This window comes from Arabidopsis lyrata (assembly GCF_000004255.2).
Source record: "Arabidopsis lyrata subsp. lyrata unplaced genomic scaffold ARALYscaffold_1, whole genome shotgun sequence".
Taxonomy (NCBI): Eukaryota; Viridiplantae; Streptophyta; class Magnoliopsida; order Brassicales; family Brassicaceae; genus Arabidopsis; species Arabidopsis lyrata.
In genome coordinates, this window is record NW_003302555.1 from 7,830,916 (window position 1) to 7,853,503 (window position 22,588).

Genomic DNA, 22,588 nt, shown 5'->3' on the forward strand with positions numbered 1-22,588 from the left:
AGTTTTTTTTTTTTTTTTGGTTTAGAAATAGATCAAGTTAAGTTGTTTTTATATATTTTTCATATATAAAAAAAAACATAAAGAAAATTTTCGTTTAGAAAAACTTAATTACAAATAGAACTAATTTTTATTTTAGCCAAAAACTAAGCTAAAATGTAAAATTTACTATTAAATTATTAATTGTATTACCTTTTGAGAAATTGGGTTGTACCTTACAAATAATTGAAGTAAATAAATAAAAGTGAAAATGCCACCTGGTAAGTAGGATTAAGATAAAATTTACTAAAAATGAGTTTAGTTAATTATATAATTGGTTCGACTCGTTTCCACTAAAAATGTAACGAAATTTAATAAATTGTTAAATGTAAAATAATCTAGCAAAGAATTCTGGTGAGCTTTGTGTTCCGACCCAAAAATCAGGAAGAAGAAGATTGGCAAACAAAAAGGATTCACCTTTAGTGACTGAGCTGAGAGAGAGAGATTGAAGAAAAAAAAAAAGTGTGAAGCTTGGAGAGAGAATAACCACGTAGAGGTTTATAATCCGTGGTTGCAAACCAAGGACCCAGAAGTGAACACGATAGTCAATTTTTTTCTTTGCTATCATCAATTTCTTTCCCCAAAGTTTCAACCTTTTTCAGTTTTCTGGAATTTCTTCCGTTGATCGATCACTCAGATGTCGAACGAAGATTCTCTTCCGGCATTCACTTTGTTTGGTTTGGATGATGTCGAAAATTACGGTCTGGTGAGTCCTCCGATTACTGGGATTGCTTTTTCGATAAAGAGTGTTTGCGATTTTAGCAATGCATGTTCTATTTTCCGATTGTTGATTGAGATTTTCGTTAGGGTTATTGTCTCAATTCTCTTGCTTGATTGATATTTTCCAGGTCACTGAAGCAGACAATTCGTTACCTTTAGATATACACAATCAGGTTTTTCAACTTGTGGAGAAGGGAAACCAATCATTCAAAGAGTCACGCTTTGAAGAGGTGACAGCTCTTTTGATCTTTATTTAGGGCTTGCCTGAGATAAAAGAGTAGTGAGAAAATTGGTTCTTGAGACTAAAAGAGTCAATATGTAGCAAAACATGGTGATACATAGTGTTAATTCCTTCAATAAAACTGATTTGGGCTATGTTTTTTTGTTTGTTTGGATATCTTGTAGCTCCTTGGTGTAGTTTACTTGTGGAATAGTTTCTTGGTTGCATTAGTCATATATAACATCTTTAATTCTGGCTTTGAACTGGCGATAACTGCTTATCAACAGTAGAATATTCTGCAAATTCGTGGTAGTTTAAAGCTTTGATGCTGAAACCCAAATGAGACGGATAAATCTCTTGTTCTTGCCAATAACATAGCTTCTTATTTTCCCAGGCAATTAGCAGTTATTCAAAGGCCAATTCTATTAAACCCCTTGACCCTATTGTTCTTGGCAATAGAAGTGCTGCTTATATAAGGTAAGGTTTCACAAACCCGATGCCGTCCTTTTTACTTCCAACGGAGTTGTCATGTTGTTTCAATATAAGCAATTGGATTGTGTAACTAGTTTTGCCTTTTTACTCAGTTTAGAAGTATTTAACCGTGTTGACATAATCTAATCTATCTCCATCTCTCAACCTTTTTATCTATAGATTTGGCCAATATCTGAAGCAGAGATCTGCATCAATTTCTGAATATAAACCTCTGAATGGTTTTGATATGTCGATGCTTGGGGAAGTATGTATTCTAGTTGCTTAACATGTTACTAGCAATTGCGAAATTCATTGACTCTTCTGACTCATCCTAGAAAACTTGATATTTCCTGCAGCTTGCTCTTAAGGATGCTGATAAGCTGATGAATCTTCAAAGCAGTTCAGTGAAGTCATATAATACAAAGGCTTGTGCCCTCATGTTGGTATGTGCTGAGTTATTCTCTTTAGATTCATTTTGTTTTATGTCAATGTACTATCAAGAGTTTCTCGGTCTACTTCATGTCACATGTGTTAATTTTTAATATATTCTGCAGCTAGAAAGATATGAGGTAGCACGTGACACTATCCTCTCTGGTCTACAGATTGATCCCTTTAGGTACATCTATGTGTACTGTTATTTTATTATGTATTGATGCCTAACTGAATGTGTCGTTTTTAAGTTTGGAATTTTCCTGATCGCATGAAGCGATCCTCTCCGATCCAATCTTCAGGAATTGGAGAAAGTGATGCCTAATTCGATGCGTAAAACCCATGGAAAGGCTGAGCGGTCTGATGACTTTGATTGCACTGTTTGCCTGAAATTGCTGTACGAACCTGCTACAACTCCATGTGGGCATACATTCTGCCGATCATGCCTCTTTCAGTCAATGGATCGCGGTGGGTTTATATGGTTGATTGTTGTTAACTCCTGGAAAACTTCTTCTTTTACTATTGTGTTGTTTATTAATGCTTTGTGGAATCTAGGCAACAAATGTCCGCTATGTCGAACTGTCATTTTTATGACCCCAAGAACATGCGCTGTCAGGTAAATCTTTTTCACTCTCTCTATTCTCCTTATAGCTCCATGCTACTAAATATGTAACTGTAGCGTGTGTTTTAAAAAATTTCTACTGAAGCAACTATGTGTTGGCAGTGTGACACTGAATAACATCATACAGAAAAACTTTCCAGAGGAGTATGCTGAAAGGAAATCAGAGCAAGACACTCTGGTCCACTTAGGCAATGAAAGTATGCCCCTTTTCGTCATGGATGTGATCATCCCCTGTCAGAAGTTGTCTCTTCACATATTTGAACCACGATATCGACTAATGGTGAGTTCTTACAAGTTTTTTCGGTTATGTACATTTTAGAACTTAAGTGGCCTACTCTTTGCAGAGATTGAATACTCGTTTAGTGTAAAGATTGTTTCGGCTCGATTTGACAAATTTTTTAAATGATCTTAAACTGTACAAGTTGTTGTTTATATTTTAAAGTCTTCATAAAGACACGGACACTCATTTTAAGAAAAGAAAAAAACCCAAGAAAGTGAAGTGAGGAAAAGAGAAAGTGGTCTCTAAATGAGCGCTAATAGATGGAAACTTTTATGGCCACTTTATCCACTGCAGTAGTACTGTTTGCACTAAGCACATTGATTAATATGTGTTGACTGAAACAGGTGAGAAGAATAATGGAAGGAAATCATCGGATGGGAATGGTGGGTATTATGTCCTTTTTCTTCTTTCTTCTTCACTATACATTCGTAAAAGGTTCCTAACTAGTAAGGTTTGCCCGTTCCAATGTCCATAGGTAGCTCTTGATTCTGCGACAGGTTCTCCCGTGGATGTTGCTTGCGAAGTTGAAATCACAGAGTCTGTTGCTTATTTCTTTCTGATGATATTTGATGTCCTTCAGTTGATGATTTTAAATTACAATAACTTACACAAAGTCTGCTGATGTTTTGGAACTACACAGGTGTGATCCACTCCCGGATGGGCGTTTTGTCCTGGAGGTGAATATCATTTTCATTACTTCTTCTTAAACCCATATTACTTAGATCTAATCGACTAAATCTCTGATGCCGTAACATAGTCAATCTATAGAATTATAGTTTTGGGGTACTTTTCATATGTAAGTTGTCAAATCATTAACTTAGTATATGCTTTCTGCAGCTGGAAAGCCATAGAAGGTGCCGCATTGTAAAAGCATGGGATCAAGATGGGTAAGCTTTGTCATTTTGATCACTTGATAATATTCGCATGTTTTTTAAACAATCTATCCGTTTTCGTGTCGGATGTGATTGATATACATGTTACCAAATTAAATTTTTCCTTTATGTTTCAAGTTGTGTGAAGATCAAATATTTAATTTTGGATCTTCTTGTGAACACGATCGTCTGACTTTGTTTCATATACGTTCTTTCATTTCAGCATATACAGACACAAAAATGTTTAGCTTCTTATTACCCTTTTTGCTTTTCAGGTATCGTGTTGCAGAAGTTGAATGGGTGACAGATATACCACCACAAAGCGAGCAAGGGAAAGCAGATGTATGATTTTTCTCTGCTGTTACTTGAGTGAATTTATTTCCTTTCTCTTTTTTCATCATCTTTCTTTGTTACTTCTTAAAGCTGCGGGACCTGACGACCAGCGCAGCATCATTTGCTCGTTCATGGCTAGATAGAGCAAAGGAAGCAGCTAGACAAGGAGGTAAGCAGCTATTCATTTAGCTGAGAAAGGGAATTGAATTACTCATGAGTTCTGATATTTCCAGCCTAGCTATAAGCCTATAACAAGTAAAACAATTCAATAGACCAATAATTCACCTGCTGTTTCTTTCAAATCTCTGGTTATCAATGTCTTTCCCGACCGTCTAATAAAACTATCTATGAATCAACAACAATTGTCTTTATGATTGATTTAGAGCAAAGTATTGAGTATTTGCACGGCAGTTGGATCTCTATCTCATACTCTAATAGTTACCAGCTTCTGTTTTATGACCGTAATCGATTGATAGTTGTGCCACTGGCATACTCATATTATTTTAGACATGATGTTAGTATTTTTCCTTTTTCTTTGCTTTTACAGACAGAAGAAGACTTGAAATACTTCTAAATGTTGAATCTATGATACCAACGCCTCAAGATCCTGAACGCTTCAGTTTCTGGGTAATGTTGTTTATCAGCAAAACACACAACTCTTGCCATATATATTCATTTCTGTTGAATTGTTGCTCAATGAGTTCTTTTGCCTCAGCTTGCTACATTGACAGATAGGAGACCTTCAGAAAGATTGGAACTACTTCGGCTTCAGGATACGGGAGAGGTACTTGATTATCGGCTAGTATAGATTGCCTCGACAAATCTCATAGTTTTACCAGTCCTTTTCTTTTGATTGTTGAAACTTCTTGTTGCAGAGAATAAAGCGCGGGCTGATATATCTCCGATCAGTAGAAAGAGGATGCAGAATGCAATGAACTAGCATCATCAAGGCATTGTATTGCCGATTAAACTACAGAGATAAACTTGTTCATAAGAAGGTTGACAAAAACATTATTCATGATTAAAGGAATACATAAGATAGAGATCCATGTAGGATCACTATCATCCTTTGTCGGATCCATTGTTGTGGATTTTGTTTGCCAGTGTATTTTACTTAATTACCATATTCTTCATGATGCAACTGCAGCAAAAAAAAGAAAAAAATGAAAAATGAAAGATTCTTGAAAATTATATCCCTTTTTAGATACAGTTTGTTAAGTTGGTACTGTTTTATCAAATCTGGAAGCTTAGAGGAAACAGGTGACTAATTCCTTAAAACCAAACTGTCATTATTACATTGTTTGAGATTGACTAATATTTAGAGATTCTCAAATTCTGATCAGTAGACACATGGTGAGTGCACAGATTATATAACTAGAACATAATGTGTCACATCTTGATGATACACAATGAAAGAAGATGATAACACCAAGCGTCATAATCCAACATCACTCCATACACCATCGTCACGAGACATCGTTAAATACCAATGACCACCACACATCACTAAACGAGATGGGGTCTCAACTTTGGACAAAATCAATAATTTCTGTATAACAAATATCCAGATCTTTTATACAACTGGATATTTTATAGATATGCTTATGACTATACATTATTACATTATGCCTGGAATTCATAAATTGCGCTGTAGTTATTATATTCTCAAAATTTTAACTTATTAGAGAAGATTATATTATAAATTAACATTAACAAACAAAAATAATGCTTCATGGCTTTCGCCATATTTGCTTGATCATCACAGTTTCTGTCGTAAGATCTGGTTAACGTTGTGTTTCTCAAACCATCAAAATGCATATAGAGTTCTTGGAGTTCTCTTCTGGATCCCTTGGAAAGCTTTTCATGACTCAGAAAGGTTAATACAGAGCAATTCATTTCCCTTGTTTCTTACCTGCAATTCACAAAGCCATACAATTGTTGCCCATCACAGTTAATCATAAAACAATCTCTTTTTCTTGTTAGCTATTAGCATCATGTTTTTACCTTTCTGGAACCACGATTTCCTAACTAGCTGGCGAATTTGGCGTTCATGGCATTCCAAAAGCTCATCAACTCCATAAGATTTAGACAACAATGGCCCTGAGAATTCGATTTTGTCATCATTGTCTTCGTAACCCTGTCAAGGTCTTAAATCATTAAGCATCATTGAGTATCTTTTTTCAAAATGTCCTAAAAGAAGACTAAGCAAATCATGCATGTTCTACTTTTTCCCCTCAAGTTTTTAGGTGAATATAAAAAGTGGGAAAAGAACTTAAAGCAACAAAGCTACACTCAGTCAAATAGCAATCACATCAATATGAAGCTTTGAAATCCATATCTTACTGCTTTATAGGGGGTACACGTGATCCCCAAACCATTGCCATTAGCAAGACAGCTTAACATAATTATAACTTCAATTTATTATATAAGTTAAGATTGGCATAAGAAAGGTTGAGCTAGGATCTTAATTTCTCTCAGTAGAGACGTGCAAACCTAAGTATACTTGGTCGCTAGTATATCAACTGGAATTTCTGTAATAAGCTTCCAAAAAAAAGTTTACTTCTATAATCTACGGACGTACCAATTGACCCAGCTTTGCTGCCTTTTCTTCTTTCTGATAAAGTGCCAATGACAGTTCCTGTGAATGATACTCGTCAGAACCATCAAAAGAATCTGGTCGTTCAAGTTGCCTCCATTTCTTTAGCATTGAAAGCTTCAACATCTCATACGCCTCACGGTCTTGGGAATCCGTTCTTTCCCCATGTTTTTCTTCCTTTTCTTTCTCATTGTTTTTAGAGTCAACGTCAGTATTCTCACTGAAAGCAGGAGAAGGTCCCAACAGGTTAGGAATGTGACCTCTTGAGAGAGATCTATTACGTGATCTAACACATATGTCATCTTTTCGCCGCCTTGCCCATGCAAAACCACTTGATACAGAGACTTGCAAAGGCCCTGAGAAAGGCACATCTCCTTGTGATGCGTTCTTCACATGAGAAGCTTCATCCTTTTCATGACTTGATGGCTTTTGCATTTTCTCACATAAAATGGCATCACTATCAATCGAATTATGGACTGAATGACCATTACGTTTCTGAAACTTCTGGGAGTGGTGCCGTACATCCTGCAAGTAGAGAAAGGAGAAAGTTTTTGTTTTTGTTTTTTGTTTTTTTTGGCTTAAGTAATTCCCTTCTCAGAGATGCATATAGTATGTAAACAAGAGAATAAATCAGAGGTACCTCAGCTGGTGCCAATTTAGCAAATGCAGGGGGCTTTCGTGTTGGCTTTCTCGATTCTGTACCACGTCTCCCATTCCCGCTGATTTTTTTCCTGGAGTTCCAAAATAACGTAGGACCAGACACTTCAAATTAAGACCAAACAATTATGGTGCTAAGATTAACCAAGTAATTCCCACGGGTAAACTGTGTGTTTTCACTGTATTTTTCTTGAAAGATATAGTGACAATGATGGTAATGAATAAAATTCTGACCTTGTTGTGTCTTCTCGATGCTTTGCATCAATCTCCTTGCTAGGCGAGTATACAGGCAAACTTGAGGGATCACAAGCAAAAGGCTTTGAAGTAAAATACTGAAACGAACAAACGGAATGTTTTAAAAGATGTGACAATACAACAAAATAACATCTTCCTGAAAATCAAAGTTCCAAATCTTCAAACAATAATAGCTGAAGGATGAAATGGTTACCTGAGAACCAAGGGCAGTAGACGCAGTCCCACGTTTGTGGGGCTGTATAGAAAGAAGAGTTTCTATGAGATGGATGTCAGCATCGGATAAATCTTTCAAGGTTTCTCGGAGACAACCATCGTAATGTTGCTGTGGTTTGAAAAGCATTGCATGAGGAAGTTTGGACTTTTTCCAGTAATCTTCAGGTGGAGATCCACATAGTTTGAATATCTTGTGCAACTGCTCGACCTGTAGCATACATTTTAGAAACAGCAATCTTTGAGTTATATTTTCCCCGAGAAAAAACAGAGCAACATACAGGATCAAAAGGTCTGAAGCTACATGTAACATATATTTACAAGACAACAATTTGTGGTTACCTCAGTTCTCCCCTGCAGAACCGGTTTCCCAAGAATAAGTTCAGCAAAAACACAGCCAACACTCCACAAATCAACAGATGCTCCATATTCCGTTGCCCCGAGCAAAAGTTCAGGTGGACGGTACCACAAAGTCACAACTCTACTTGTAAGAGGTTGCTTATTCCCAGAAGCATTGCAAAAGTTAGCTAGCCCAAAATCAGCCACCTTTAATATTCCTTCATTATTCACCAAAAGATTTGAACCCTTGATGTCCCGATGCATCACACCTCGTGCATGACAGTGATCAAGTCCAGACAACAATTGTTTCATATAACACTTAATCTGCAAGGCCAGACGCAACAGTCATTGTATTAGAAAAAATCCGGGACAAAACCTTTCATTAAAAGAGCAAGACGTTTTTAATCACTAAAAGTCAAATTGACCTGTGGAGTAGTGAAGTCGATATCGGGACTAGAAAGAAGACCAGTGAGATCATGCTCCATATACTCGAACACGAGATGTATGTTGGAAGATAGCTTCGAAGTAACAATACCTTCTAGTTTGATAATATTGGGATGATTAAGTCTCCTAAGTATCAAAATCTCTCTAGCCATGAACCTAACACTCTCTGGCTCAAAATTGTCAAATCTAACTTTCTTCAAAGCCACTATCCTCCCAGTTTCAGTCTCTCTTGCACGGAACACACTGCTATAAGTCCCTTGTCCAATCTTCAAAAAACAAAACCATTTCATTTTCAGAGACAACAACATTTCAAATGTACAGAGAGTATAAAAAAGGAACCTTTTCGAGTTTTTCGAAAGCGTCGGATCGAAATGGAACCCAACCATGAATAGCTTCACCAGCGACGTTGCTCAGCCACGCAGGCCAACCAGCTGCGACTTGCTCAGCTTCAAGGTACTTGCTCAAGTTACCGAGCCGGAAACTCACCGACTCACTCCTGCAATTCGAACTCGCTCGACCGGACTCACTCAACTCACCGAACTCGCTCCCCAACTCACTACCACTCTTCTTCCCGCTCTTGCTCCTCCACGACAAAAGCTTCTTCTCCGTCACCGGAGGAAGATCCTCAACCACAATTCGACCGGAACCAGAACAAGCATTGTCCCTGAAAATACCAGAGTGATCGATCGCTGGCGTGACAGAGACGGTCTGCTTCGAGCTGACACAACCCATTTTCCCAGAATTTTGCTCCTCCGCGTCAAAAACACATGTGTACCAGAATTATCTCTTTGAACCGGCGCCGGTTACTGTGATTCGGATCCGGATTCGAATTCCGATCTCCGGTGAGTAGTGAAACTATTGCTGTTTCGTTTTTCGTAATATATATACAGAGAGAAAAACTTAAGAGAATGTTTTTTTTTTTTTAGACTTTTTGATTTCGGCGTGAATTGCGGAAGACGACGGTCCTTTATAAATTAAACATTTAAATCAAAAGTAAATGTCGTGAAATCAAAAATAGAAATGTTTTAGGCGAAATCTACGGCAAGATTTTTTCGATCGACAATGAATAATGATGACTTGATTGATCCCTCTTGTTTATTTTCCGTTTTAAGTATTTCTTCTGTTTTTTTTTCTTTATATACATAGTTCACTTTGATATAATAGTGTTTTTCATAATTAAAAGTGACTTAACATTGTTAAGAAAATATCGAAATTGATAGGATTAATTATGCAATGGAACGAGTTTGACTAGCGGCGACCAGTGTGAGAGTGAGCTAATACGGCCAAAAACGGTGGTGGGTCGTTGTTGACTAGTTTCGATCATTTGTTTTTATTTCTTATAATTGTATGTAGTTTATACTATAAAACATACTATAAACCTCACACTTGTCATGTGTATGTATACTTGATAGTTAGTAGTATACGATAACATGTTTTAATGTAATTTCTTATTCGTATTGGTGTGTACTTGTACTATATCGATCGATTTTCGGAATTTTTTTTGTTTAATAACCGAAGTGGTATCAAAATGCTCCTTTTTAGAGTAAGATAATTCTTTGGGATTTGAGCTTTGACCCTTGGGCAATCAATACTTATTCCACATTAAATTTTTGAATTATTGTTGGATACATATATCATGTGACTCTCGAGATAACGGAGTTTTCAACCAGCCGATATGTGTATATGTGGGAGCTGCATTTATTGTTCAAAGCCGAAATTCGAACACCCATTGATACAACTACCAATTTTTGAAATTTTATTTAGGTACTAATAAAAGAAAGCTTTTTTGTTGGAATTTGAATGCTACTATATTTTCTTGATAAAATTTTCCACTATTCAATCAAGAAAATATAAACACTTTAAATATCAGAGAGAAGGAAAAAAAAAAAGCTAAAATTTATGTTGACTTTAACTTTTTGGCAGACATCTTTCTTTTATAGCTCACACATAATTGCGCACCTTTCCCGTTTTTTGATATTCCATGTCTCCATAAGATCTCTATTGTAACAGTAACTATTATTTCTCGACTAGTGAATTAGGTAGTCGATATATTAACAATCAATTTGTTGACTTAAAGTTAGGTACTAATGTAAGCTGAATTTTATTTCCAATTTGTATAGAATCATTACCACTCACACAAACAATGGTTTCCAATGTATTGTAAAAGATTGTGATGGATCAAAGCTTTACAAAGACATGGTTGATTACTTTCTATGATGGTAACACACATGCGGCTTTACCATCTTTGGACTTGGACTGACCAAGCAGCTCAGCTACGGTTTTGCAGCGACATTCTTTTCCAGGTCGTAACACATCTCCATAAACGGCCATCTCGATAATATCTAGCTCCTTGTCTGCAATGTTTACATTAGAAGAAATGAAAGTGAAACCAAATATGCAGAGAGTAGCCACACAACACACACTTGAGTCCCACTTGTGTATAAGTGTAACTGTGTTAAGAGGAGAAAACATGCCAAGAGATCTATACTCTTTCGAGTCTTTTTGAAAAGAAAAATGCATTTCCCAAGAGCATTTAACACTTTGCTTCACTCCTTCTAAAATGTAAACTAGCAAAACCTAAAAACAATTCACGGCATTGCTTTAGCTTTTAAAGAAGATTCCTAGTGGCTCAAGAGCAATTCTTGATATGATCAAACCAACAGAGAAAAGAGAAAGAAGATATCTAAAGCAAAAGCAGCTCCCACATGTATGAGATTGGCATAACTTGTAACGATCAAACTTGTTCAACAAAACACTTTATAAAGACAGAACGAGTGAAAGGCCATTTCGCAATTGAGCTATCTAGCAGAAGAACAGTCTATAACACTTGATGATCTTAATCTCTACATGAAATATATATAATCAACTATAATTCACAATCAAGATTGTCCAATCTTAGCTACTTAGCATATGTTACATACCCGTAAATTGCAGACCACAAGAATAGCTCTTAAGAGTGGTGGCATCCACATTTTCTTGAGCTGATTTGAATCTGTTAACTCTAGTTTGAAGAATCTGACAATTCTCAGCTATCGACTCTCCACCTATATACACAAAAACAACAATCAAGACCCTAATTTCAAAATGTCAATTCGGGGGAAGCAGTGAGAAGAGATGAGAAAAAAAATCAAACCTTTGGAGTAAGGAACAATGTGATCATACTCGAAACAGAGACAACCGTTGCAATTTCCGAAGCGTTTGCAGACGATGTTACCGGCGGCATCTTTACGCCACCTCTCGGGATGTCGACCAGGTACGGTGTCAGCATTAGCCCAGCACTTGTTCTTCGCCTTTCCATCGAAGAAACGAGGTCTCTCTTCTCCGTTTGATTTTACATTGGAGCGTGACGGCGATGAAGGTGGCGACGGAGGAGGAACGGCGGCGGCGGCGGAGAAGGATGACCCCATCGATCGATCTCGCGTACTCTCTCTAGAATTTTGGGTTTTTGAACCGGCAAGGGAAATTAAATTCGGTTCAAAATAAACTAGACCGAACCGGTAATCTTGGGCTCGTTGTTAAATTCTTCTTTTTCGATTGGAAAAATTATACCGGAATTTGTACTGATCGGAAATTGCTAAATAAGACGGCGAAAGAAACTCCGGTGTCTTCGTCCATGACCTCCGACTGTAAACTGTTGTACGCTTGACTTCGGGTTTGTCATTTCGTTTGAATTTCTTTCTGTTTTCCGTTTTAATCCCATGATTGATTCCACCTTCGATTAACTTCTACTCCATAGATAGTCATGAAATTAGTATCTCTATTGTGTGTGTGACTGTGTTTGGTGTTTCGTAACTAGTGTTGAATTCTTAGTTATGACTTATGAGTTGCTGTTTGCTTTGGCCTTCCATGGTGATTTCTTACGGGCTTAAGTATGTAATTGGTTTCTGCAAATAAAAACCAGAAGAACGTGAATGCTTATTTAGTGACTTTTATGATCATAATTCATGGGTAAAAAAGGTTGAAACATGTTGCTATTTTGTGGTCCTGAATGTAGAAGTAGAACTGAAATGGGACTTGATTGCTAAACTGCTAACGTTGCTATTTTGTGGTCCTGAATGTAGAAGTAGAACTGAAATGGGACTTGATTGCTAAACTGCTAACGTGAAAGCTTCTTCTAGCTTTTCTTCCCTCTCACAGGTGTTGCAATTTACTAAATTAGTGAGGAAAATCTTCTTTTTCACCTTGTTTTTAGGAAAAATCAGCGCGCTGTATTGATCTTAGTATATGTAGGCTATTTGAATTTTAGAACCATATACTTTACTTTAGGTGGTCTAAGTAGCAAGTACATTGCAGACAAACCTGAACAACGTTTTTCAAACTCGACCATGAAAGGGATTCATCCGTCCTTCTTCTTCTTCACCATAATCCTTCACACTTATTCTCTCAATTTCTATCGGGTTCAGGAGATTCTCTTAAGTGTGTGTTTGTCTTTTTGGGTGCTAAATCTGTTTGCTTTATGTTGTGTGCTAGCCTTCTGCTAATATCATCAGTGCTACTAAATGTTTTGCAGATACACTATGCCTTTAAGCTGTTAAGAAATCTCGTATATAGACAAGGGACTATGACGTTTGGCAATGATGAAACAGCAGTAAAAGTTGTTAGTCCTGTATCTTTACTTATTTTCGTAGTTTTACTGCAGCATGCTGAAAAAGGATGAACATTTCTTCTGTTTAATGGTTCCAGGTTTGCAGCATGTTATAGAGGAGCTTGAAAAAGAAAATGTTGTGAAAGATTTTGCAAATATAACTTCGCCTGCTGGAAGTCGTTTCTTATGGTCAGTTGACTAATTGAGCTCTTTACCACCTCCTATTCCATTTCATGAATTCGTTTACATGATTTGTTTTGGATCCAAGTTGTTAGTTCTTATTATATTTTTTAGAGCTTTCAACGTGACGGTTTGATGGCATTTTACGTTGTAAGACTATGCATTTAATTTCCAAAAGTTCCAGACCATGGCTGATATAGGTGTAATACGAGTAGATTGTTTACATTTGTGTATACATGGATGGTTCTTGTTTTATATGTATGCTCAGGGTTGCTTAAGTTTGTTGAGGTACCCAGCATGCTTTTGAAACCTCTCTTGCAAAATATCCAAGCAACCTGGCATGAATATTCATATGTTGAAGATGCTAAATGTTTTTGTTTTTCATTTAATTAGATGGTAAATGTTGGCATGCATATAACGGAGCATTTTCTCCGACATCAAACATATTTAATTACGACCACGTTTCTCCATTATCCAATTTAATATTCTTTAATGATTTTTAAAAGAGTCTCTTCAGATTGTCCAAGTCCATCATTTCTAGTCTTCCATCAGGATCCTGCCAAAAATCTGAAATTTCAGAGCGGTGTAGTTCAGAGAGGGAAAGAGTGTGGGATCTACACATTCTGTGAGAAAAAAAAGACAGTCTTCACTGATTATGGTTATTAGTTAGACTGTGTCCGGATTCAAGTGCCATCTGGAGGTCTCTCCCTGTGAGTGAAATCTAGAGACAGAGGAGGCAACAAGTGAAATGTTTCAGGATGGGTATAGATCCTCAGGAAGTGGCGGAGGACTATCGACAACTGCTGTATCAAACGGTGGATGGAGAATCCGTGGTTTTTTGCGCGGTTGGCAGATCCAGAATACCTTATTTAACATCAAGATCATGATTCTCTGCGGCTTCGTGACCATTCTCATCCTACTTGGCACAATCAGTATTGGGAACTTTGGAAGCTCCAACGCCGACTCTGTTAATCAGAGTTTCATCAAGGAAACCATTCCGATTCTTGCGGAGATCCCATCTGATTCGCATTCGACGGACTTGGCTGAGCCGCCTAAAGCTGAGGTTAGTCCCAATGCGACGTACTTGAATGAGCCGCCTAAAGCTGAGGTTAGTTCCAATGCGGCGTACACTCTAGGGCCCAGAATCACCAACTGGGATAGTCAACGCAAGGTATGGCTGAATCAGAACCCTGAGTTTCCTAGTATTGTCAATGGCAAAGCTCGAATATTGCTTCTCACTGGGTCTTCCCCGGGACCCTGCGATAAACCAATTGGAGACTATTATCTATTGAAGTCCGTGAAGAACAAGATTGATTATTGTAGACTCCACGGGATAGAGATTGTGTATAACATGGCGCATTTGGATGAGGAACTCTCAGGGTATTGGACGAAATTACCTATGATTAGGACATTAATGCTTTCTCATCCAGAAGTAGAATGGATTTGGTGGATGGATAGTGATGCTTTGTTCACTGATATACTGTTTGAGATCCCGTTACCTCGGTATGAAAATCATAATCTGGTGATACACGGTTATCCGGACTTGCTGTTCAACCAAAAGTCTTGGGTTGCATTAAACACGGGTATCTTTCTGTTGAGAAATTGTCAGTGGTCATTAGATTTATTAGATGCATGGGCCCCAATGGGACCAAAAGGGACGATCCGTGACGAAGCTGGGAAGATACTGACAGCTTATCTGAAAGGCAGGCCAGCATTTGAGGCTGATGATCAATCGGCGTTGATATATCTCTTGCTTTCGCAGAAGGATAAATGGATAGAGAAAGTTTATGTGGAGAATCAATACTACTTGCACGGGTTTTGGGAAGGTTTGGTTGATAGGTATGAAGAGATGATAGAAAAGTATCATCCAGGATTGGGAGATGAGAGATGGCCCTTTGTGACACATTTTGTGGGGTGCAAACCGTGTGGCAGGTATGCTGATTATGCAGTGGATAGATGCTTCAAGAGCATGGAGAGGGCTTTTAATTTTGCAGATAATCAAGTGCTTAAGCTGTATGGGTTTAGCCACAGGGGATTGTTGAGCCCCAAGATTAAGAGGATCAGAAACGAGACAGTTTCTCCTTTGGAGGCAGTAGACGAGTTTGATATTCGAAGAATGCGCGTGGAAACCAAACCATAGAGCTAGGAAAATCAATGAGCGAAGGGAATCGCAGCTTGGAAAGATTACGAGAAACATATAGGAGATATACAAAATACTAACAAACATAATGCAATTTGTTTGCCTATAGCTGCACTTGTTCCTTGTGCTTCATTTGTCTGTTGTTGTTGAAGAGAAGTTTTAGCTGTCAAATTCTTTCCATAGATGGTCAATATATGGAGAAATTTGATTCTGCAGTTTTATTTTGTTTTATCTTCACAATTTTCCTTTAAGGTTATTAAATAATATGTTTGCACAAAATAAGGTATTAAATAATGTATTTAAATTTTAAACCATGGAAATAGTCAAATAGATAGTTGATCATTTGTAGTTATTTAAATAATATAATGGTTTTGGAGGTGTTATCTATAAATTCGTAATACTATCTAATATTGTTTGGCAACCGAAACATATTATATAATTAAAAATTTAATTTTAGAAAAAGAGAGATTTACAGTAAAACTTCTATAAATTAATAATGGAAAAAATTTATTAATTTAGAGAGGTTATTAATTTATAAAGGTTTTACTGTATAATGCTGAGGTCTGAGATCAAGATACGATTTTAACCATAAAAGAGTAGTATAGTTACTTGCTTATCGTCGAAAAAAAAAAAAAAATTACTTACTTATAAATAAATCTACGGAGTCGATCCCTATTATTAATTAAGAAAACGCGGAAAAATATCCCAAGGAGATTACACTTAAACACATCGACACTCTTTGATCGGAGTTTCCCAAATTCCCGATGGCGAAGGAAACTCCGTCGTCGTCGCCGACGTCGATACCCTCCGGTCTCAAAGCCTACGCGGTTCCTATTTTTCTCTTCGTCCTCGCTATGTTCTTCCAGCTTTTCCTTCTTCCTCGTTCCTTCCCTCCTTCTCACTACGACGGTACACAATTCTCTAAGCTCTCTTTCTCTCTCTCTCGACTATGTACTGTGCTACAATTACCTTCCGGGTTTGATCGTTTGATTTGGATTTCCTAGTTTTGGGTGTGAAGATGTACAGTTCAGTGGATGACGTGAAAGATGCGTACGAAACTATTGCTTCTAAGTGGTAACTTTCTCGATCTGGATAATTGTTTTTTTGTTTCTCTGGTTTTTACCTTGAATTTGGATTTAGTCCCCATGATTCTGCCTCCACAATCACTCACGAGTATTGTATGCACTTGTTTTTTTTATAACTAATTGCTAGATGATAGTATATGTAGGCTTGGGCATGGAAGGAATGGAATGTAATTCCAATTGAATTTGATAACTAGAATTTAGGTGTTCTAAGTAACTTTGTTGCTGACACATTGTAACAACCGATCGTGACAGGGATTCAGGTTCAGGAGATTCTCTTCCAGCTGATTTTATTAAGGTTGGTCCATTTCTTATATAAGTGCTACTTCTGTTAGCCTTTTTATGTGTGTAACGTTTCTTCTAATTCCATCACTGCTACTTTATATTATGCAGATACAATACGCATATGAGCTGTTAACAAATCTAGTATGGAAAAGGGACTATGACTTATTCGGCATTGATGAATCAGTAGTAAGTTGTTTGTTCTCTATCTTCACTCTCTTTTTTGCAGCAAACTGAAAAGGAAGGAAGATTTCTTCTGTCTTTTTTTTTTCCCATTTCGAAAATCAATTCTTTTTTTCTTGGTTGCAGCATATTATAGAGGAACTTGAAAAACAATATGCTGTGGAAGATTTTGCGAAAATAAAACTTCCCCTGCTGGAAGTTGTTTCTTATGGTTAGTTAACCAATATATCTCTTTGACATTTCCTATTCTATTTCTTGTACTTGTTTTATATATTTATTTTCGATGCCAACTCATTGGTGTGTAAAACCTGTTTCAGAGCCTGAACGTGAAGGTTTTATGTCAATCACGTCTCAAGACTTTGCGTCCAAGTTCCAAGATTCTAAGCCATGGCTCATTCAGGTATTAATTCTATCTAGATTTTTTACACAGAGATTTGTAAATTTGTGGAGACGCATTTCTGCAAAACTTATACTGGATTTTATAAGTTAAAAACTCTCATACTAAAGATACAAGCAATCTAACATGTTGAAGATCTGATTTTTTTTTTCTGTTAAAAAAGAAAATGTTGGCATGCGTTAAACCATATTTCTCTTGGAATCTCTTTATGCTACAAAGTGAGGGAGTGCATGTTGTCCTTCACATTAGCGATATAAGATTTTCCTTTTGGCCTGTACTAAAATTATAATTTATTGGTATAATGCAATGCTACATCTTAATTAACGTCTAAATACATGTAGGTGTATTCTTCTGGTAGCAAAAGCTCTGCCCATTTCACTACAGCTTGGAGAAGGATTGGTATGATTTCGCTTTCGGTAGTATGTTTAAAGTGCAAAAGTCTCGCCAGCCTTTGTTAAAGTATGAGACAATTGAATTATAAATTGAACAGCTAGAACATTGCGTAGAGCAAGGGGAAACTCAAGTATCTGGAATAGACAGAGTTAGTTTTCAGGAAATAAATATGGTGTCTATCATTTTAAAAGCAAGTGTAACAATATGATCGCAACTTGATGTCAATAGATATGTTTTAACAGAAAGTAGGAGGGAACACTAATATAATAGCTAATAATAGAATAGCATATTTTGCTGTGGATGGAATCATTTTACCAATTATCTTGCTATGCTTAACTTTATTTTATAATAGCAGTTGCTTTGTTGGATGGGGTTGCTAACCATGCGATGTTAGAGCTTGGCGATGTTCAACTTGTGACCTACCTTGCTGAGAAAAAACCAACAGGACAAGTATTTTTTAGAAAAGGTAAGTTATCACTTTCCTCATCCTGCCAAGAACCTACACGAAAACTGAGAAGAATAAACGCAGAAGTCAATAAAAAGTAGACTGAAGTAAGTTGAGAGGATCCATTGGAAAAAAAAAAGCAGTGAGGATCTGCTTAAACATAATGGTTCTAGAATTTTGTGTTTGTACTTAGGAAGTATATTACATCCAGTAGATTTGAAATCTTGAACATTAAAATACAAATTCGTGTATACATTCACACTTGTTCGATTATGGCTATGGTTTATATTTCAGAAAGGTGTCATGATTGTCTATACCTTGGGGTAAAATGTATGGATTTTTGCTCCTGTTATAACATCCTATTATGCAGGCCTTCCTTCAATCTTCTCTTTCCCCCCGAATTGCAAAACCGCAGACTGCCTCATCAGGTAGCTCACTGACTGAACCCTTTAGTTTAGCGGAAAAGGCATAAAATTCTGCACTCTTTATTGGGTTGTGAAAATTTTCTTGGAGTAGTCATTTAGATGAGTTTCTTGCTTCATTTTCCTTATTTTCCAGAATAATAATTCAAATATATGTACTTGTTAGGTTTGAAGGAGAGCTGTCAGCAGATGCAATTACCGATTGGTTCGCGACCACTGTACTGGGTTTACCTAGAGTATTCTATCACACAAAAGAAACACTGGTATGCTTTCTTTAAAGCCATCTTAATGATGAATTTAGAATTTTCTTACAGATGACATAAGTTTTTGAGGTAGTTTATCTTCCATACTGCCTCGAGAAGTGTCCGTCCAGTCAGACCTTTCAGTACTTGATTATCATAACTGTCCAGAAACAGCAAAGACACTGTTTTTGGAGAGAGGGATCTAGGTTTAACCATGTTAGGAACTTTTTTATTGGGAAACTTTGATCTGGTTTACTGCAAAGCTGCAGGCCTTTTAGTACCTGAATCATTTTGAATTCTTCCGTGTCATGGTCTATAAGAGTGAGACCGTTTTGCTTACATGTTTTCTTCAATTTCATGCAAAATTTTCTGGAGTCTAGTTAAGTGGTGATATGTTGGCATTTGTTGGATATTTCGACTGTTTCCTTTTTTTTCAGGTAACTAGATTTTTTTTTTTTTGGAAATAATTAGAAATATATTGTTGCATACAGGTACCCAAGTTCCTCTCCAAAGTTCCACCTAATAAGGTTTGTTTAGCTTTTTTCTATTTCTCTTTAGAATTTATCCTTTATCAAGCGTTCTTTCATCCTATGAAATTAATGAAATACTAATCAGACATGTAATAGTTTTCCGCATCACATCTACTACCTAAACCCTTTTTTTGTCTTTTTTCTTATTTTCCCCTTGCTCAATAGGTGAAAGTCATTTTATTCTCACAAACAGGAGAGCGAGCTACTCCTATTGTTCGCCAAGCTGCAAAAGATTATTGGAATTTTGCTTCTCTATCTCACGTGCTTTGGAGAGAAGAGGATGCATCTTTCTGGTGGAATGCGTATGTCACTGCACTTCTAAGTCTGTTTATCTGCATTAGTGTCTATTGCTTATGGGAAAGATTTCTTGTCAATAAATGTGGTTTGGTGGTATCCTTTGATTCTCCCACCGCGTAGTTAGATATTGGCTCATCTCGTATTTCTTCTCTTGTAACAGGTTGGAGGTAGAATCTGCACCTGCCATTGTGATTATGAAGGATCCGGGTTCAAAACCTGTTGTTTATCATGGTCTTTCACCATCTTGAACTGAGTGTTTTAAATTACTGATAATGCATGATTAGGAAACTGATTGGATAATAAATTCCTTCTTGCAGGATCTGGCAACCGTACATGGTTCCTGGACATTTTGGAGCAGAACAAGCAATTACGTAATCCCTATGCTTCCACTAATTATATGTTCAGTATATTTGGTTTCTGCATGTGCTTTTCTTTTTCTACTGAGCTGAGTTTTTAGTCTGGTAGATGAATCGTTTTAATTGGTTTATGATCATTTTTCTTAAAAGAGCTTCCTCAACTAAGAAGCACAACATCAATGGAACTTGGTTGTGATGCACGGGGATACTCTCGAGCTGGTTATGATAAAGCGACGTGGTACTGTGCCATCCTTGTTGGAAGACAAAGCGTGGAACTCAATAAGATGAGGGAAGTGAGTAAAATCTTTTTTTCAACATCATCCATTTTTATCTGAAGTTCTTGTCTCCTTCCTGATAGAGTTTTGTCTAATCTTACAAGTTTGTAGACCATGTGCAGGGTACAAGATGCTTTGTCAAAGTATGACGAATCAGATGAGGCTTCCAAGGATCCATTAATAACTCCAGCAGCTTCTGCACACAAAACCAAGCGGCTATCATTTGCGTGGCTCGACGGAGAAGCTCAGAATGTAAGTATACTGGCCAGAACCCTAGATCTTGAGATCTGTTACTTACCACCATCCTGACTCCCTCTGGATTTGTCATCCAGAAATACTGTTTCTTCTATGTTCAATCGGAAACCAGCTATGACACGTGTGGAACTAGGAGGGCACCAATTGATGTGCCTAGGATACTGATCGTTCGGTACCATAGAAATGCTACAGAAACTGCTAATGTAGAGCAGAAATCAAGTAAATGGCCCAAAACTGTATGGCAATCTGAAGCTGATGATGTTGATCCCGCTGCACAACTTGTTGTTAGTTACGACGGACCAGCTGAAACTCCCGAGGTACAGTATTCAACAAACACCTATGATTAACAAATCTGCATTCTATTTTCTGGTATTAACTTTGTTACATTGCTTGTTAACTGTTTTGTAGATCATCAAGTGGCTATCGAAAATGGTTGATGATGGTGACAACAGAAACCTACCTTTCTATGTAATCACCTCCGTTTTATTCATTATTTACATGTTCCTTATCGCATATCTCATTTGATCTTTCGCTTTAATATGCAGAGAGCTAAAACTCCAGAACTTGTTCCTGAAAACGCTGAACCAATGAGATCAGGAATCCCAAAAAGCATAAAAGCAACTCAGAAATTGTTGAGCTTATGGAACAGAATCAAAGACTACCTAGCTGATCCAAGAATGGGACCTACATTGCTTCTAGGAGCTTTGTTATCTGCAGGCAATGTTTGGTGGATGAGAAGCCGAACATCAACACCACAACCTGCTCAGACAAATCAGCCATCACCAAATCAACCAGACGATAACGTAACAATGAAATGATTCATATAAAAATCTCAGTTTCGACATAAACCCTAATTAAGAAAGATTGATGATTGTTTTACAGGTGGAGGAGAAGAAGAAGAAAGAGAGAAAGAGAGAACAACGAAGAAAGAATGCAAAGGAAAAAGAGGTTCCTGCTTCGATCACTGATAACGAACCTAAAGATGCTGTCCAAATTCTATCTTCAGGTTCCGATTCTGACTAATATTATTAACCCTTAGGATTCTTCTGACCTTTTTGTTTTGACATTTATATTATTTACGGTGTTTTAATTTTAAAGTTGCTAAATTCAGTAATTTACATTTATCATTTTGAACACTTAAAAATATTCGATCCCCTTTTGCCAGTGTAATACCATTGTATCAAAGGCCAAGTAATTACCACATTTTAGATTTCCTAATTTTGAAAGAAAAACACAAACTTATAAAACTAGCAATAAAGCCAATTTCCTTACTTTTTATATCGGGACAGAAAGTAAAATATATTTTTATTATATTTTTATATTCTTTAATTATAGAAACCAGAACTATATAGAAACATACCAAATCAATATATATAGGTGTGTGTGTGTGTGAAATGTTTGAGAATAATTTCTAATTTGACTCAAAACAATCAGAAAATAATTTTTCAGAAACCCAGACAAAAAGTAGGGAATTTACATAAGACATGTCATATAGGTGTAAATCGGATATATTTAGAGACGAAGTGCTGCTCTTTTTTTTTTTTTTTTTTTTTTGGACAAAAGAGATGAAGTGCTGCTCTATTTCTTGAAAAATGACAAAACTTTTGGGTGGGCCTTAATTTCTTTAACCTTATTTGGCAAATTTATTGCCCATCTTTGTTTGCTGTCAACATTTTTGGAAATTTTCTTCTAAAAAAGGTTTATTTTTTTTAATCAAGATATTGAACTGTCTATATTCCTGACCAACCGTGCTGCTCCATATGGGACAATAACCTCTCTAGTGCGGTCCATGATATAGGTCTCCATGAGGCTCACGACAACACCAACCTTATCTCGTGTTTCAGTTCACTTCAACCACAGAGTAAAAAGGAAAAAAATTCAGACCATTAGTTGATGGCAATTCTCAGGATAATTATATTCAGTTGATGTAATTATAGCTTCTTCTTTTTTTCTTTTATTTGTTGTGATTATGTTCTTCGTTGTGTTTTCTTTAGTATACGATATGGACAATAAAGTAAATCTTCCCAAATATATGCAACT

The 22,588-nt window shown here is 36.7% G+C and overlaps 5 protein-coding genes across 8 annotated transcripts; 3 read left to right on the forward strand and 2 right to left on the reverse strand.

Moving 5' to 3' along the window:
- Positions 1–374: 374 nt before the first annotated feature.
- LOC9329070 (LON peptidase N-terminal domain and RING finger protein 1) lies at positions 375–5,124 on the forward strand. Its single transcript, XM_021011958.1, has 18 exons — positions 375–742; positions 885–986; positions 1,371–1,453; positions 1,628–1,712; positions 1,804–1,890; positions 2,002–2,063; positions 2,154–2,344; positions 2,432–2,492; positions 2,601–2,778; positions 3,123–3,161; positions 3,254–3,315; positions 3,419–3,455; positions 3,616–3,665; positions 3,926–3,992; positions 4,074–4,152; positions 4,531–4,610; positions 4,699–4,767; positions 4,859–5,124. The coding sequence occupies exons 1-18, from the start codon at positions 674–676 to the stop codon at positions 4,916–4,918; spliced, it is 1,461 nt and encodes a 486-aa protein (XP_020867617.1). The 5' UTR covers positions 375–673; the 3' UTR covers positions 4,919–5,124.
- Positions 5,125–5,337: 213 nt separating this feature from the next.
- LOC110224788 (probable serine/threonine-protein kinase At1g54610) lies at positions 5,338–9,636 on the reverse strand. 2 transcript variants are annotated; one of them, XM_021011957.1, is made up of 9 exons: positions 8,824–9,636; positions 8,466–8,750; positions 8,044–8,364; positions 7,685–7,912; positions 7,471–7,568; positions 7,220–7,310; positions 6,565–7,104; positions 5,988–6,120; positions 5,338–5,895 (listed from the first exon to the last, which is right to left on the reverse strand). In XM_021011957.1, the coding sequence occupies exons 1-9, from the start codon at positions 9,214–9,216 to the stop codon at positions 5,876–5,878; spliced, it is 2,109 nt and encodes a 702-aa protein (XP_020867616.1). In that variant the 5' UTR covers positions 9,217–9,636; the 3' UTR covers positions 5,338–5,875. The 2 variants fall into 2 exon arrangements, with proteins under 2 accessions (XP_020867616.1, XP_020867615.1); XM_021011956.1 differs by lacking the exon at positions 5,338–5,895 and having other exon boundaries at positions 5,902–6,120; positions 8,824–9,580.
- A 925-nt stretch (positions 9,637–10,561) lies between these two features.
- LOC9326355 lies at positions 10,562–12,001 on the reverse strand. The gene is made up of 3 exons (XM_002892962.2): positions 11,618–12,001; positions 11,406–11,528; positions 10,562–10,838 (listed from the first exon to the last, which is right to left on the reverse strand). The coding sequence occupies exons 1-3, from the start codon at positions 11,889–11,891 to the stop codon at positions 10,696–10,698; spliced, it is 540 nt and encodes a 179-aa protein (XP_002893008.1). The 5' UTR covers positions 11,892–12,001; the 3' UTR covers positions 10,562–10,695.
- Positions 12,002–12,041: 40 nt separating this feature from the next.
- On the forward strand, positions 12,042–15,668 carry LOC9329071 (xyloglucan 6-xylosyltransferase 4). Of its 3 annotated transcripts, none has more exons than XM_021011959.1 (4): positions 12,042–12,136; positions 12,995–13,081; positions 13,168–13,258; positions 13,756–15,668. In XM_021011959.1, the coding sequence occupies exon 4, from the start codon at positions 13,998–14,000 to the stop codon at positions 15,387–15,389; it is 1,392 nt and encodes a 463-aa protein (XP_020867618.1). In that variant the 5' UTR covers positions 12,042–12,136; positions 12,995–13,081; positions 13,168–13,258; positions 13,756–13,997; the 3' UTR covers positions 15,390–15,668. The 3 variants fall into 3 exon arrangements, with proteins under 3 accessions (XP_020867618.1, XP_020867619.1, XP_020867620.1); XM_021011960.1 differs by having other exon boundaries at positions 13,767–15,668; XM_021011961.1 differs by having other exon boundaries at positions 12,995–13,078.
- A 388-nt stretch (positions 15,669–16,056) lies between these two features.
- On the forward strand, positions 16,057–21,766 carry LOC9326356. Its single transcript, XM_021013275.1, has 20 exons — positions 16,057–16,298; positions 16,394–16,463; positions 16,727–16,769; positions 16,865–16,942; positions 17,063–17,147; positions 17,254–17,336; positions 17,675–17,732; positions 18,082–18,192; positions 18,542–18,599; positions 18,760–18,856; positions 19,327–19,362; positions 19,531–19,667; positions 19,823–19,893; positions 19,980–20,033; positions 20,169–20,311; positions 20,405–20,545; positions 20,626–20,865; positions 20,957–21,016; positions 21,094–21,351; positions 21,431–21,766. Exons 1-20 carry the CDS (start codon positions 16,154–16,156, stop codon positions 21,569–21,571), a joined length of 2,109 nt encoding a protein of 702 aa, XP_020868934.1. The 5' UTR covers positions 16,057–16,153; the 3' UTR covers positions 21,572–21,766.
- Positions 21,767–22,588: the final 822 nt, after the last annotated feature.

Excerpts from the sequence above, each read along its gene's own strand:
- LOC9329070 (XM_021011958.1), top strand. The coding sequence starts at position 674 with ATGTCGAACGAAGATTCTCTTCCGGCATTCACTTTGTTTGGTTTGGAT. Across the intron at positions 3,162-3,253 it reads GAAATCATCGGATGGGAATG|GTAGCTCTTGATTCTGCGAC; the intron begins GTGGGTATTATG and ends CAATGTCCATAG. Across the intron at positions 3,316-3,418 it reads TGCGAAGTTGAAATCACAGA|GTGTGATCCACTCCCGGATG; the intron begins GTCTGTTGCTTA and ends GGAACTACACAG.
- LOC110224788 (XM_021011956.1), bottom strand. The coding sequence starts at position 9,216 with ATGGGTTGTGTCAGCTCGAAGCAGACCGTCTCTGTCACGCCAGCGATC. Across the intron at positions 8,751-8,823 it reads CTTTCGAAAAACTCGAAAAG|ATTGGACAAGGGACTTATAG; the intron begins GTTCCTTTTTTA and ends TGTTTTTTGAAG. Across the intron at positions 7,105-7,219 it reads CTAAATTGGCACCAGCTGAG|GATGTACGGCACCACTCCCA; the intron begins GTACCTCTGATT and ends CTCTACTTGCAG.
- LOC9326355 (XM_002892962.2), bottom strand. The coding sequence starts at position 11,891 with ATGGGGTCATCCTTCTCCGCCGCCGCCGCCGTTCCTCCTCCGTCGCCA. Across the intron at positions 11,529-11,617 it reads CATTGTTCCTTACTCCAAAG|GTGGAGAGTCGATAGCTGAG; the intron begins GTTTGATTTTTT and ends TTGTGTATATAG. Across the intron at positions 10,839-11,405 it reads TTGTGGTCTGCAATTTACGG|ACAAGGAGCTAGATATTATC; the intron begins GTATGTAACATA and ends TAAACATTGCAG.
- LOC9329071 (XM_021011959.1), top strand. The coding sequence starts at position 13,998 with ATGTTTCAGGATGGGTATAGATCCTCAGGAAGTGGCGGAGGACTATCG.
- LOC9326356 (XM_021013275.1), top strand. The coding sequence starts at position 16,154 with ATGGCGAAGGAAACTCCGTCGTCGTCGCCGACGTCGATACCCTCCGGT. Across the intron at positions 16,299-16,393 it reads CCCTCCTTCTCACTACGACG|TTTTGGGTGTGAAGATGTAC; the intron begins GTACACAATTCT and ends TGGATTTCCTAG. Across the intron at positions 17,337-17,674 it reads CTAAGCCATGGCTCATTCAG|GTGTATTCTTCTGGTAGCAA; the intron begins GTATTAATTCTA and ends AAATACATGTAG.